This window comes from Megalopta genalis, chromosome 13 (genome assembly GCF_051020955.1).
Source record: "Megalopta genalis isolate 19385.01 chromosome 13, iyMegGena1_principal, whole genome shotgun sequence".
NCBI lineage: Eukaryota > Metazoa > Arthropoda > Insecta > Hymenoptera > Halictidae > Megalopta > Megalopta genalis.
This window is the reverse complement of record NC_135025.1, coordinates 11,044,908-11,060,564: the sequence shown is the minus strand read 5'-3', so window position 1 is coordinate 11,060,564 and position 15,657 is coordinate 11,044,908. Positions and strand designations below refer to the sequence as shown.

Here is a 15,657-nt window from a genome sequence, read left to right as displayed (position 1 = left end):
CCTAAATACGAATTTATATTTGAAGATTGCTTAACACTCTGCCTTTCATTTGCAGGCAAACCTTTGTTATGTAGATATAGATAAACAAAGTAGCCAATTCCCGGAGGAACTACCTGTATTTCCCCACAAAATGCAATTCATTGCCGAGATTAGAGCTCTTCTAAACAAGTACAAAGTACCATACTCAGGAAAGTAAGTCAATGATCACTTACACTGTCGTCAATCTAATTGATTATGGTTGTAAAACTCCGAATGTCTTGCAGGACTGACAACATGGCCATGAATCATCACAATGGCGACATCATGACTAGTAGTTTGACGCTTCCTGGTTCTGGGTTCCATCTTCCTCGTAGAAAACACTCGTTACATGATGTCCTCGATTGGGATAAACCTGAGCCAACACCGCAATCTGATACTTTACAGAAAATAGTCGATATTGTTAAGCGAACAGGTAATTATGCAGCTAAATTGAATTTGAATGATCTGATTACATAATCCATATTGTTCACTTTTCTAATAGGAGTGAACGTGGATGATATTGAATCGATTGAAGACAATGTGAAAGAGAGGGTACTAACACCGCAAGAGGAGTATCAAGAGACGCTTATGTTTAATAATGCCATTAGGGAAATCTTTTTGAATCGTTTTGTACAGATTTTTTCTAGTTATGAACATTTTGTTATCCAACCAAGCCAGGTATGGATCGGGATATTACACGGTGTTTTGTTTAAGTCAGTCTACTGTGTTTCTTTTAACGTAATCATATATTTTTCTATGCACAAGACAAAAGTTTTCATTAATTCGAACCGTATTTCATTGTAAGGAACTGATTTGGAAAAGGACACCCAGTGTATATGATTCATTAATGTAATTACATTACAAGATTACATGAAACATACTTTTGCTTTGCAGGACAAAGACGAATGGTTGAATAATAGAGACAGTATGCACGTTTTTGATAAGGCCACATTTTTATCTGACCAGCCCACACAACATTTACCATTCCTGTCTAGATTTCTAGAGACGCAAATGTTCGCGTCGCTGGTAGACAGTAAAGTTATGTCAACGTGGAGCGAACTTGATTTCAACATACGAGTCTTTGATCAAAGAATTTCTCTCCTAAGGTTGGTGCAATCATATTTGTTTTTTAAAACAATGTAGGATAATTTCTCGAACTTACATTTATTGCTGCAGGAAAAAGGTTGGGGAGGCCATCGTTAGATCAACACGTTACGAACCCTGCAAGAGCGTAGAAGAATCACAGAAGGTGTTGGAGCAGAGGTTGACGAATGTGGACTTCGAAACAAACCCACCGACCGAAATTCTTCCTCACAGAGCAGCGTATTTCCGAAGTTTTCCTCTATTAGACAGTGTTGCGTTGAATAAGGAACCAGCTCAAAGGTACACATTATATCCAAAACTTATATCCAATGTACAAACACAAAAATGACATACTAACGTTTACTGTCTTATTCCCTGCTTCATGCGTAGCATACTTCGGTAAGAACTTGCATATCATTGTGCATGGACGTTTTAGTACCATATTATGTTAAACCTTAATCCAGGAAACTATTGACTCAAAGTTTTATTTACATCTTTCCATTTTTCAGTTATTCTTCAAGTAATTTGTAGAGCTAGTCATTAATTGTATTTTGCAAATTATTAATTCATTTATCCTCATAATAGCAGTCGGAGGGGACAGACTCAATGGAAGTATAAAATGAAATCCATGGAAGCAAATGGCAAACCACCTGCCCCGCAAGAGACGCAGTCACCAAGGCCACAGACTAAGTTCTCTGCAGACATAAGTCCAGCACTGATAGCGCAAGCAAATTGGACTTTCGTTGAAAAATTGCTCAAGGTATTTAGAAAAACAAACGGTTATGCTATCAAATTTTCTATAGAATTTTAAATGCACGCATATTTCTTGATAAAGGATTGTAAATCGAAGACAAAAAGAATGTTAGTTGAGAAAATGGGTTCTGAAGCTGTCGCATTAGGTCATGGAGGAGAGTCGTTGTTCGATGTAGAGGAGAATACTTTGGTTGCTAGTCTTTGTGATCTTTTGGAACGAGTTTGGAGCCACGGATTGCAAAATAAACAAGGCAAAAGTGCTCTTTGGTCGCACCTCACCATGTACCAAGAACTGGAAGAGTGTAACGAAGCTGCTAAAACCATAGATCCTAATTTCCTCTCTCCTGGTAAGTTTATACACACCTGTGGACCCTTATACATGTTATACATATATATATATAATTGTGCTTCATCTCCGAAATCACGAAACCTAATATATTTTATCACATTTGGTAATTCAGCGCTAGCGTGGTGCGTGCTACGGAAACGACTCGATTGTACGTGCCTTATTTTATTTCAAATAAAGTGTTAGAAGTAGAGATTAGTTTCTCATACGTAGATACTCTGCACTGTATTAGTTGTAAGTGATCCATTATTGATAAACAATTTATCACTCTCTATATATGTTTTCTGCTAAAACTGCACAATATGCATTTACATTGGCTGAAATATGTTACACAAAGGTTTATTTATTTGATTAGAAATGATTTCGTCAAACTTCGATTTAATTATTTTGTACCGTTAATTTTTATATGTTATCTTCCCATTATAATTTGCCTTGTATCTTATATTACTTCGTTCTCTGTTTACAGTGGTGTAAATATAAGGTATTTTGTAATTTGGAAGTTTATTTTATTACTAAAATGAAGCTTTCATATTCCATCACTGCATTAAGCATAGAACAACGTTTCTTTTCAGTTAATTCTTATTTGTTTCATTTCCTGTTGTAAATAGCCAAGAAACCTTCGAATAAGTTTTTCGGATTACCGGACCGTTTAATTTCATCATTTAAGAGCAGAAATATTTTTGAGATTGCTTCTTATGTCAAGGAGAACTTCAATGGTAAGCCCTAGTGTCGGCTTGCTAGAAGGGACATCATTCACTCTGCCTGACATTTAATATTACTTTTATGATGCCTTTAATATTATTCTTATAATTGTCAGTAAGCTGCATGGACGCATTGGTTTTATCAATATTCAAATATCACAAATTATGCATATTAATTCTGGTACTTGTCCCATTTTTTAAGTTATGATCCATGTTAGTGGAAGCAGCGTAGGAATGTTTGTAAACACTGTCCAAGACATTTGTATTTCAATGTATGATTTTTATAAATTTGTATGCATTAAACACAAAAGTGAATTTTCTTTTATTACTCGCTTTTCGAGTTTGTGGGACAGTGCAATCAGCATGCGACTGCAGATATGGAAATAAGAAAATGCATTTTCTTGTGTTTGTCCGAAGCATGAACATCGTTTGCATGGATTGACGAAAATAGTTTTCAAGCGATGTGAAGAAAATAATAATTTTCCACGTCCTTGGTCTACCATGCTCTAACTTATTTTTTCTATTGTTGAACGATAATAGATTTGTCGAATTTGGCATTGGAAACGGACGTCTCGCCAACGCGCGGGGCAGACAAACACAAATCCCCTGGAGACAGAAAGATTGGTCCAGAGCATCTGAGACCTCTACCAGACTCTTTGCTCTTTGATATCAGAAATGTCCAAGCCATGACAGACATCAAGACGCACATTGGATACGCTAGAGCGTGGGTTCGGTTAGCGTTGGAAAAGAAACTTCTCTCTCGTCATTTGAAGACATTATTATCCAACAATACATTGTTAAGGTAGCTTATACGCGTATTCAAGATATCTTATACAAATTTATTTAAAATGCCGCGATATAAACATTCCATATTATTACCTTTCAGAAATCAATATAAACGTTCAGCGTTCCTGCGTTGCGAAGAGGAGAAAGAACAATTCTTGTATCATCTCTTGACGCTAAATGCAGTCGACTATTTTTGCTTCACTAATAACTATCCAACAACTAAATTGCCATATAGGGTTGTTATATTTCCTAGTCGTAAAGCAAGTGCAGCTACCACTTCCGCAAACAGCTGGATCGCTATCTCAGGAAGTCTATGCGAAACGAATCCGGTTCCTATACCTAAAGGAGCACTAGAATTTGTATTTCATGTATGTGTCCTCTTCTTCTCAGATACATCAGGTCATTGTATAAGTAAAACGAATTTTCATTCTTAGTGTCTGTTTAATTTTGGACACTGTGTAAGTTATAAAATGATACATATATAGAAAACTAATGGCTGTGAATACATTGTTTCTGCATTTCTACTTCCAGACGTATAAAGGGAAATTCGTATTACTACTGCTCTGATGTGTTTACTAGCTTATCTGAATTTGTTAACGTAAATGTATTCATTGTTCTGTTGTGGAATTCTTGTTCCAGCATAAAAATTTGGGTGTGCTCTCAACGCTACGCATAGGACACGACAACACAGGCCTTTCCCCTAAATGGATGGTAGAGCATGTTGTGGTGAGAAACGAGGTCACAGGACATACGTTCAAATTTCCTTGCGGTAGGTGGCTTGGCAGAGGCATCGACGATGGTTCCACCGAGAGATTGTTAGTAGGGGCTTTGGTACCTCACAGTATCGATAGCGAGGAATTAGTTGAATCATGTTCAACACCGCCGAGATGTAGGTCACCTAGTATTCCCAGGCGCCCAATATTATCTCAAGTTGAGTTGCAGCATATGCTAGGTAAGTGATTACCAACTTACATCTACAGACCTATAAGTTTCTAGCTGTAGACTGCGGATTTTCGTGCAACACAACTCTCTGTATCAATAAATGACAGATAAATAGAGATTTCTTTCTTTCAGTTTCTGTTGTATTGTCACATAATTATACGATGTTTCTTTTCTTCATAGGAGAAGCTGTGAATGCAATCGTTAAATTCCACTACAGGAGAGATTGCCAAGAAGGATCCTTGACAGCCTTGCTCTGTGGTGAAGGCGGTCTTGTCCCATCGCTAGAACAAATATTTTTATTTGGCTTTAAAAACCAGAGGATATTCGGTAGAAACTTTTACGTTTGGGACTACCTTTGTAAGTTGTGTATCTTGTTGGTGCAGACTATAGTAAAATAACACTGTCCGACACGATTTTTTATTTCCTATAGCCACTATGAAATTCTTGTGGAGCTTTACTCCCCGAACAAGAATCTGAAAACCGAATTGCTCCATCATCCTCAGTTCTTGAAAAAAAACGAGCTTTTGTAAAAACCCAAAATTTTCGACAAAAATGAGGTATTGCATGAAAAGTATAAACATTAGAAAGTTCTAATCGGTACTAAAAGGTAGAGGAGAGTTTACCGAATATAGTGGCATACAATTTATTAATTGTTTTTTGTCCTAAATAACTATAAATTAATGTGGAGATTTAAAAAAGTGTTGACATGCGCAGTTTCTTCTCAATATTTTTGTATTTTTACGAAAAGTTTTTTGTCCAGTACGAAAACTCGACCCAGAATCGAATTCTGTAGACATTTGTAAAGAAGAAACGGCCTGATATAAGTATCGCAACGATTTATATTTCTAGCAAGCCGAGAAAATATTCATCGGCAACGCGTGCACAACGTTTTGCCGCCATATGCTCCGTTGCTCGTTTCTCTCGGCGCAACAGGGCCGAAGCTATGGGTAATCTACACCGATTGAGGGATCCAATGGGGCACCCACTTTGTGTAAATAATATTTGAATATTTTATTACTAGTTTCATACCTCTATTGTTTAACAACATCTATCAAGAAGTTTAACACTTTAAAAATTATTAGGTATATTCTATATTCATGTATTTCTGTAGATACTAATAACCAAGCTCTGATGTATTTCGCGACGAAAAGTCACACCAGAGTATTTACAGTGGGTAACAAAAGGGGCCAACAATGCATTCTAATTTTACAAATTTCTTCAGATGTGTTAACAAATTAATATAAATTATATTTATACATCCCCATAAAGTGGATTCGGTCATACAAGTTGCAACAAAAAGATACATACTATAAACAAATCATAAAATCGTGTGAAATACAGATATAAAATGACATCGATCATAAATAAATAATAATTTTTAAAATGTAAAACTTCTTGATACATAGAGGTATGAAACTAGTAATAAAATATTCAATACTTCTACCGATACTTCTACCAGACCGTTTCTTCTTTAGAAATGTCTATAGAATTCGATTCTGGGTCGAGTTTTCGTACTGTACGAAAAACTTTTCGTAAAAATATAAAAATACTGCGGAGAAACTGCGCACGTCGACACTTTTTTAAACTTCGACATTCATTTATAATTATTTAGGACCGAAAACAATTAATAAATTGTATACCATTATATTCGGAAAACTTTCCTCTATACTTTTCATGCAATACTTCATTTTTGTCAAAAAGTTTTGAGTTTTTACAAAAGCTCGTTTTTTTCGAAAACTGTGGGTGATGGGGCAATTCGGGTTTCGGATTCTTGTTTGAGAAGTGAAGCTCTACAACAATTTCATAGTAGCTATAGGAAATCAGAAAAAAAGTTTGATTTTGTCGGACAGTGTAATACATAGATTGTACTTATTTATTAATGTATTTTTTTTTCTTAGTGCGCATAAAAGAAAATTTTGAAATTTCACTGCTGGAGGAGATGGACGAATATTCACAACGATTGAATAGGGATAGGCGAGCCGCGCATGTAGAGAGTAATCAAAGGTTTGCAACGTTAAGATGTTATTGTCACCTCATCGATCAGATTAATATGTTTAGTCAGACCCTGGGTAAAGATGGAAAGTTTCAGCTGTTCATCTGTTTGGCAGCCAGGTAAATTGCGATCTTGTTTCGAGTACTTATTAAGTACAGATAAATGTTACTAAATATTAATTTGTGTAATAGGGAGCAGCTTCTTCATGTGATGTTGCGGCCAATGAGTGAAGCTCGTTCTACCGCAGACATGTACGAAGAGAATTCATTTTTGCGGAATCGTACGTTATTAAATTTCCTCATTCATATTCTTGAACCATTATGCGAGTTCCATATTGTCCTTGAGAAGAGTCTGACTCACGGAATTTCTAGTATATGTTAACTCGCAAGAAGACATTCCGTTTGATTAGGGTAAGGTTTATTTAATTAATTATGATAATTCAAGTGATCGAATCTTTAGAAATGATCTGTTTTTTTTGCAGGATGTGTTTCTTCTAAGCAGCACAATTTTACAAATTCTAAATAATAAAAAACGAAGAAAGAATGAGAGTTATATCGGAGAAATGGGAAAGTTTCTAAACCTATTATTAAGGAACTAAAGAGGAATTTAATAACACAAATGAAGACTGTTGCAGAACTGTAAAATAGTCGTTTTTAGATGACAAATCATTTGACAAAAAATTAATACGTGAGTGACAATGAAAATGAATAGATAATGAATCATAGAACTTGCTTTATTTCAAAAAAGGAATGATGACTATTAGGATGAAAATACAACGTAAAGATGAATTTAATTCGGCCCATCTTGCCGTAGGTATTCATGTGAAGCAAATAGAGTTGAAACCGACGAATCGTGTACCAAAGATGTGATCCTATTAGTTACTAATATTAGTATTATTAATATCGTCCTTATTATTAAGTCCTTAGATTTTTTTTTACAGTCTTTTAGTAAACAGACACTTAAGGAAAGCGCAAACAACGTATACAGCAATGATCGTAAAGATGAATGGAGAAAACAAATGGTTTTAACGCGAATTATCGTTGATTATTTGACTTCGAACGATGCAAAGAAAAATAGGGTTTTCTTCCAAAAAATAGATTAGTGAAGAATTGCGTTACTCTCGAATCTCTTTCATGCATTATGATAACGTTCCCGAATTTCAATACGTTGTTTACCCACATGTATGAACAAATGCTTAAAATGTTGCGTGATACTCCTTTTAACAAAATTGTATGTAAATAGTCTGGAGATTTTTATTTTTATTAGTCGAAAACTATTTAATGTCTTTTAAGTTGTAAGTGTAACTAGAATCAGCGTATAGTAACCGGTTCTCGTAGTCTCTCTTCAATTCAGTCATTTCCCGCATTTAATACTTCTTTTCTTCGCGAGATTGGATGACCGACCGGTGTTTTATAGTTCGTTACAAAAGAAACCAAAAAACGATGATATTGTATCGCAAGAAACATTTGAATGTGTTTTACAAAAATGGACCAAATAACGTTAATCATTTATTACAACTTCTGAAGCGCGGTCGTTCGTTTTTAACGTGCAGGGTACATGGTACTGGTCCCAAATGTCCTTTAAAGTTTTAAGATACTTGGATTGTCTGGAATAGTTATCAGAGTACAGTTTTACAGCTGACATTTCACGTTCAATAACTCATCTCGTAGGTAGAAATCATTCTGTCATTATTAACCCTTTTGTTATTGTTCGTCCCTTGTATGGCTATGTACGAATGTAATATTTAGTTTCATCTTCCACCTTGTCATTTTTCATATTTTTTTTGAAAAATGAAATAGTTAACGTCTTAACAGTGAAAGGCATTTGTTTGCTCTTTTATATTTACATTCAGTAAGATAATTATATTAGATATCTACAATGTTACACTTATGTTTTTATTTGCATTCGTACAAGGCCAATGTGTATATTTATTATACTCATGTTGCTAACAAATACTCCTTCAAAAGTCGCATGAATTTGTGAACGTAAACCTTAAGTCTTAATTTCTGTTAACACATTGCTTTGCAAGTAGAAGTGTTTTCCAGTTTCTTCTTTCGATATAATGTATCATGCATACGTTTTATTATTCGTAGAAATGGTGCACATATGCTCCCATATGCTAAACTACATTTTACTAACTTCTACACATGTGTTTTATATTCCAAGTAAACTAAATTCCCTCGAAAACTCGTAAATAAAAAGCAATGTGTTAACATATGAAGAAAAAAAATGAGAAAAGGGAAAGGAGCGTAGATTTGCTTGGTTTACTATTAACTGTTCCATAAGCGTTAGGTTTACAATAAAAATGCAATTGTTGAAGAATTGCGCTGCTACGTAATAATAGCAAAAGTAATAATACTCATACAATGATCTGGTTGAGTTCCTTCTTTCTGAATTTTAAGTGTGAATGTATGTTTAATTGTTTTAATGGCTACTGTCTTTGCGATTGAAAGAAAACAATGCGGAAAATGTTATTTTATTTGATCGTAAAATGTGTACTGTGATCTGTGATCGTTCTAGACCGAAAAGTCATGCACGTTATGCACTGCATTTAACTGTTTTGTTTTACACGCGTGCAACGTGTTGACATGTTTTCTAATCATTTCGTTTTTTATTTTTATTCAACAAAGTGAAATAATTACTACTATTTTTCCGTATGTTTCCATAATAAAAGGGGTACTTTTTTGTGGAATGATAAATACTAGATACCATTAATAAGTTTCTGACACCAAAAAAACATTAACTTGTTTCTTTTTGAAATTGAATAATAATTACTAAAAAAGATTGATATAAGAGCATGAAAGAAAACTATAACAATTGAATATTTTTACAAAACATTCACGTGCACTGACTTATAATACTCAATTGGAGATAAGTTTATTTATAGATTCTGATTAGTTTTCAAAACATAAATATCTGATCATCATCTATGTTCAATCGTTCCTCATTAAGAAACCGTTACTCTACGTAATTTGTATATAAGTGAGAAATTACAAAGCTTGATGTACCGTATCGAATCTTTTACAAAACGACCGTCATATAACAGAATTGTATATACAAATGGCAAAACAAGATACAACATTGTACAGTAGAATAAAAGTTTAAAACCAAAATTGTAATGAGTCAAAATGTTTTATTATTCTTTCAAAGCTTGTTCAAGGGTTTGCAACCATTTCAATCATTTCAAAGACAAAAATCATCTTTAAATTATTTTTATGGTCAATAATATTTGGTGGTAAGGATTTTGTATTACATGCTGTTTATAAAAACCAGGAAATTAAAAGCGTGGTACAACTATTTTTTGTAGTTTTAGTAACTTTGAAAGAGTTTAATTAAAATTTTGTTTTATAAAGGAAGAAAAAGTATTCCATGAATTGAGAAAAATTTCAGGTCCAGACTAATCGATGACAACAAAAATAAGTAAGCAGGATGAGGACCACGCGTTGCTAAGGTAAAAGTGGAAGATTTCTTCATTCAGTCATCAAGTGACTTAATTTGAAACGGGAAGATCTCCCTATTCGGTTGGCTAAGTGTTAAAAAAATGAAAGAAAGGTAAGTGTTATAAGAAATGAAGAAATATCTATATTTTAACATTTTGTTTCATTGAATAACTTTGTATTATTCAAATAACACCAATATACGTAGTGACAAAACGATCAAACTGTTTGCCAAAATTATTGAAAGATAAAATTCACAACATCAAAGACTCCAGTTCAAAACTCCAATGTTGAGCGAATTTAGTGAATTTCATGTATATGTATACATTGTGGAAATCTGCGTATGCAACATAAAACAAAGTCTGTCACGTCTCATTGCACATGACTGTGAAAAAAACATTAAAGGTAGAAACATACGAATATCACGTTATGTAAAATCAAAGGAAAAATAATATGTGATATTTGTGCACATGTAACAATATATGTATGAACCTTGGAGCTCTAAGATATGAACAGCATGATGTGATCCTGATCCGTTACTAACAAATTTGAAACAATCCAAATATGTAAACTTAAAAGTCTTCCTAAAAATACGGAAACAATAGTTTTAGGGTGTGTTGTTGGCCATATACACTAACTGACACTAACTCCTAAACCCTCACGTTCGGAAATCCACATTCAAAATGGGCAACGAGATGGAATGGAAAATAGTCAGTCTAAAGCAAAGGGGGGCCTCCAATTCACCATTGAGTTCGCCAGACTTGCCTAAACCCTCAGGCTCGGAAATCCACATTCAAAATGGGTAACGAGATGGAATGGAAAATAGTCAGTCTAAAGTAAAAGGGAGCCTCCAACTCACCATTGAGTTCGCCAGACTTGTCTAAACGATGTTTATTGTCTGAAGCCAGCAATAGCAACAAAATGGAGGAGTGAGATCTCATACATTAGAAGAAATGCAATGGAACAGCTACTGTAATTGTATCAATCAGGAGGGATTTCTGCAGGAAAAGTAGAGCATACAATGATGCATATTACTAAGGTTATCATTGGCCTGAAAAGTGGAGACTGAAAGTCTCCAGGCGGAAGTCTACTTCAACAATAGAATAAAGCCCAATAAGGTATTGGACTTATCAATTTTAACACAGACAGGTGTAGATGCCTTTGTCTCTAGGCAAAAAGTAGAAAAAAGGGATCATAAACGGCTTTTCACTAGGCATCAGCCTCGAAGATATTATACATGAAGCTGAATGTCTCTGCAAGATTATTGTTAATGCTCGTTGGTGCTCCTTGTGAGCTTCGGGCTCTGTAGAATTTTGCACGTGGTGTGCCGTCCGATTACTAAGTCTCTTATGTATCTCGTGAGTCCCTTATGGTCTCACGTATCTCTCACGATGTCTCTTGAGTCCCTTGTGGTCTCTCGTGAGTCTCGCGTATCTCCCGAATGTCTCTTGTATTCCAAACCGTGTCTCTGACGATGTCTCTCTGACTAGAGGACCGGGGTCATCCCTAATATAACCTCGGTCCTCCCTACTCTTCTCAACATAGGGTGGGCGGCAAGGAATTACGGTCCAATCACTGCAGTCCCAAAAACAGTGAGACGGCCCCAAAACGGTGGGCCGAGAGTTAGCAGGGAGAATGGCAAACTAACACCTGCTAAACATCCCGCGCTGATGGGCCTACGTGCCCAAACAGTGCCAGACCCAACCGTAATTGACTGGACCGTAATCAAGGACCAGGAGTCGTTATGTCGGGGCTGCTTGTGCCCGGGAACGGCCAAAGACAGACCCATACCGTCGGGGTACCCAAGCACATGGCCCCTGCCATAAATCCTGGCCACTTGACCGCAACAATTATATATGCAAAAAGTTTAGCAAATGTAATTTTGATCCTTCGACCATGGAGATCACATGGCAACTATCTGAAACGGTACTGCTCACCTTTTTGAGCACAGTGGCTCCAAAGATTATGTGGCCTACTCAGCAAAAGGACCTGTAACAACGACATTACAAAGGCAACCATCCCACATTTCACGTAGCGTGTGGAAGAATGATCCTCAATAAAGGAGTCAATTACATCCTAACTTGCACAAACTGCAGTGTTTACAGGACCATTACTCAAGCAAAAACCAAACTAGTTATCAATAGCAAAAAGAACAACCAATAATTAACTTCTAAACCTGAAAACGTGATGATAATCCCCAAGGAGAAGAACTATCCAGAATTACCAGAGACTACCATAATCAAGGGGTACCAACCAATGGCTAAACAAAATCGTGAAAACCTACTCCAAGAGCACCATCAGAACCCTTTTCGCACATAAGGGCACAGAAAATGCTCTTGAGAGTAGCCACTTAAACTTGTTGCACTTAATTGACATATATTTCTCTTCTGATCTTACTTTTTCAATGACTTTTTGTTGAATAAGCATATATTATATTTTATTATATTGCACATAATTTCATGTACTTCCATCAAGAGAAATCAATTTAAAGATTATTGAACAGACCATTTGATCTTTCAACTGAGACACGTGCCAATTTTTTTGTTCTGATTTTGATGGCGGATTAGCTTGACTATCAAAATCGGATATCAAAATCATAAGCAACAAATTTCACTAATCTCTTCGTGATCCTTTTTAGACGCGCATTATATTCAAGAAGCTTTCTGGTCTCTTTAGAGTAACAAAAACAAATTATATTCTTCCAAAAGTAGAATTTCTTAACAAAATTAATTTATATGAAAGGAACATATTTTTTGGCTGCTTCTCGCCACGCTCTACCTTCTTCAAGCAACTTGGTCTAACCATTTATATTATTATGTCTTTGCTCAAAGATTTCAATTTTATTAAAAAGTTCCTCTATTCTGACATTTGCATAGAAATGTATCTTTGTACATTCTACAACATAACTATGCTGTAACAATAATTGAGAGATATTAATCTGTGAGAAACCTCATTCAAAACAATTATTAGAAGCTTGTGAAGCTAAAGCACGTGAAATCAAAGCTAAGAAAGAATTAGAAAGTGATCTCAGACAGACTTCTTGGACACTCTATTTACATGTATATACTTTATTTCTCTTGCTTTCTTGCATAAATCCTAAAAAAGATGCATTGTATTTTATTGTATTGCATATAACACACTAGTTCCAATTAACTGATTTTATCTTTTAACTGAGACACATGTCAAATTTTTTCTTATGATTTTGATGAGCGATTAGTTCGACAATGTCTTATTTAACGTATCTTTGTATTTTATTATTCCAGTTTCCAAGATGTTATTATCTTCTGCCATTTCTACTTTACTTTCTTTCAATTGTAGATCAAGTTCACGATTTATCGCTTTTTAATTGAGAAATTTTGAGTTCTTGAATACTATTCTTCTTCTGCAATTAAGCAGAATATTTCTCGTTTCATGTAAATGTTTAGTCATGTTTTGAAGTTGGATCGAAGGTTAATTAAGTTAAATAAAATTCTCGAAATCTATCCTACAATCAAGTTTTATATTTATGACAAAAGCAAATAAAAATACTTCGGCATTTTTAGCATCTTTTGCCTCGCAGTTCGCATATATAATTGTATTAATATAATTAATACATATAATTAATTGAAATTATGAATTCTGGCTTCAAATACAAATTTAATCAGTTGAATTTTATTTACTTTTTCAGTTTCTATTGATTTACTAATACTTTTTTTATCATCTAATTGTTTCATTAAATCATGTATCTGGATATGTACCACTTTTGAATTATTGCGCATAATGGTTAGTAACTCGTGATGCTTGCTTATTCTATTTTCCTCATGTTTTAATTTATATTGCAACTCTTAGACATCAACATTTCTTTGTGTTAAGTATTTAGTTAATTTACCAACTGATGCTTAATTTTCTGTCATTTGTAGCTTCAAGTCTATACAATTTTGTAAATGACTGCAATTCTTTTATTTCTATCAATCCCACTTTTGCTTGACCTGGTTCCAGTTGTAAATTTAGACCAAATTGATAAAACTTCAATTAAATTTATGATTGTATTTTCAGATAGACACCTGGATTTGTGTAGAAGACCAATTCTTCTAAGATTATTGAAATTTAATTTATTTCTGTATCTTTCTCTAATAGTTTTTCATTCAACAATAACCATTCCTTCTGTACCAGATTCAAGTATCTTATATATATTCTGATTAATCGCATTTTTTCTTCTTTGCTTCTCTGATCATAATGTTTATCTACATTAACAAACTTGCATGAAATAAGTGAATTATAATGATATAAATGCAAGCTAATATAAAAAAGCTTTCTTTATCCATTCAACGATTACTCTTTTCTCACATTTTGCAATTTCATTTGTTGAATTATTGATGCAAATATTAAATTCAAACTTCACCTATTCCAATGAACGGACTTTTTATGTATGATTTTCTGATGTTTTCTTTATATTTCTCATTAATTCTTCAATTTGTTTTAAAATATTGTAAATCTGCAAATCAAAATTACAATTATCAAATAGTAATTGTACTTACAAGCTTTTATTTTCTAGTATTTACGTTGGATTACCTTCTACTCACTGATGTGATTTTGGTTGATTAATTCAGACTGCATTGTATTTATTTTTTTTCGACAAAACCTGATACGTGACTTGTGAGATCACTTTATAATTCTTTTTTTGCTTGGATTTCATGTTCCTCAGTTTGACAAACTTCTACTAATTGTTTTTGAATGAGCTATCCCACAGATTGATGTCTCTTGATCATTGTTATAGTATAATTATGTTGTACAATTTGTAAAGATACATTTTTATGCAAATGTCAGAATAGAGGAACTTTCTAATAAAATTAGAACTTTTAAGGAGAGGCGTAATAATATAGAATATGGAGAACAAGATCGAATTACAACTTGAAGAATAAAGAGCTCAGCGTGCGGCGTTCGTTATTGTGGACGATGACCTTTGCCAAAGATATAGCAAAAGACCTGCGTTGGCTTGGTCGTCGTCAATGCGAGTCGGGGTACAAAGTGTACAACACAGTATAGAATATATACTATCCATACAATGTTCAATATATTTTTGCTTTATGGAATAGTTATGATATGAATCAGTATTTATTTTTTAATGTTTCTAATCAATAAACATAATGCCATCGAACGTAATGGCAAAACGCTGAAACTGCTAGATATAATACATTACCAACAGTCGAGTTTGACTAATAGTTTGAGCATTTTGCTACTACGTGGATTCGTGCTGTGCGGAATCTAACAAGGTAATGAGACTATGTATACATTATTTTCAATTTGTTACAATTGTTAAAAGAGGAAAGACATTTTCATCTAACTTGTGTTCCTTACAATTAACTTTAACAATTTTTATTTTACAAAACGGTTCGTAGTCTAATTATTACTCTGAAACAGTAAATATCAACAAACTTGTATATTATCATTTTACAAACATAAGCAGTAGTATGTATGTATACTGATTTGGGTAGTGACGAAATTTCTATAACAATCAATTTTCCTCAGTTCCGCTTTATCATATAGTTAGTTCTCGTTTCGAAAACATTAAAGTTTCCTCGAGCTTCTTTATCTTGTGATAATCTCAGCAACAAAGGA

The 15,657-nt window shown here is 34.1% G+C and overlaps 1 protein-coding gene and 1 long non-coding RNA gene across 6 annotated transcripts in view; one reads left to right on the top strand and one right to left on the bottom strand.

Annotated features, from left to right (window-relative positions):
- Positions 1-9,735, top strand: part of pns (DENN domain containing pinstripe) — a 61,064-nt gene extending 51,329 nt beyond the window's left edge. The window contains exons 6-22 of one of the 5 annotated variants that reach the window (XR_013034666.1): positions 56-192; positions 264-451; positions 521-696; positions 913-1,124; positions 1,195-1,401; positions 1,687-1,861; positions 1,937-2,201; positions 2,316-2,351; positions 2,809-2,916; positions 3,442-3,703; positions 3,788-4,055; positions 4,327-4,639; positions 4,810-4,986; positions 6,528-6,741; positions 6,814-7,032; positions 7,104-7,309; positions 7,436-9,735. Coding sequence is in view for 4 of the 5 variants with exons in the window: in XM_033478047.2 (XP_033333938.1) it covers positions 56-192; positions 264-451; positions 521-696; positions 913-1,124; positions 1,195-1,401; positions 1,687-1,861; positions 1,937-2,201; positions 2,316-2,351; positions 2,809-2,916; positions 3,442-3,703; positions 3,788-4,055; positions 4,327-4,639; positions 4,810-4,986; positions 6,528-6,741; positions 6,814-7,003 (2,928 nt within the window). In the remaining variant the exon portion in view is untranslated. Of the gene's footprint in view, positions 1-55; positions 193-263; positions 452-520; positions 697-912; positions 1,125-1,194; positions 1,402-1,686; positions 1,862-1,936; positions 2,202-2,315; positions 2,352-2,808; positions 2,917-3,441; positions 3,704-3,787; positions 4,056-4,326; positions 4,640-4,809; positions 4,987-6,527; positions 6,742-6,813; positions 7,033-7,103 lie in introns of all 5 variants that reach the window. The other 4 variants (XM_033478047.2, XM_076525885.1, XM_076525886.1 and 1 more) reach the window with 4 other exon arrangements.
- Positions 9,736-13,286: 3,551 nt separating this feature from the next.
- Positions 13,287-15,144, bottom strand: LOC143260456 (uncharacterized). Its single transcript, XR_013034667.1, has 2 exons — positions 14,611-15,144; positions 13,287-14,533 (listed from the first exon to the last, which is right to left on the bottom strand). It is a non-coding gene; the product is annotated as an uncharacterized LOC143260456 (long non-coding RNA).
- Between the last annotated feature and the right edge of the window lie 513 nt (positions 15,145-15,657).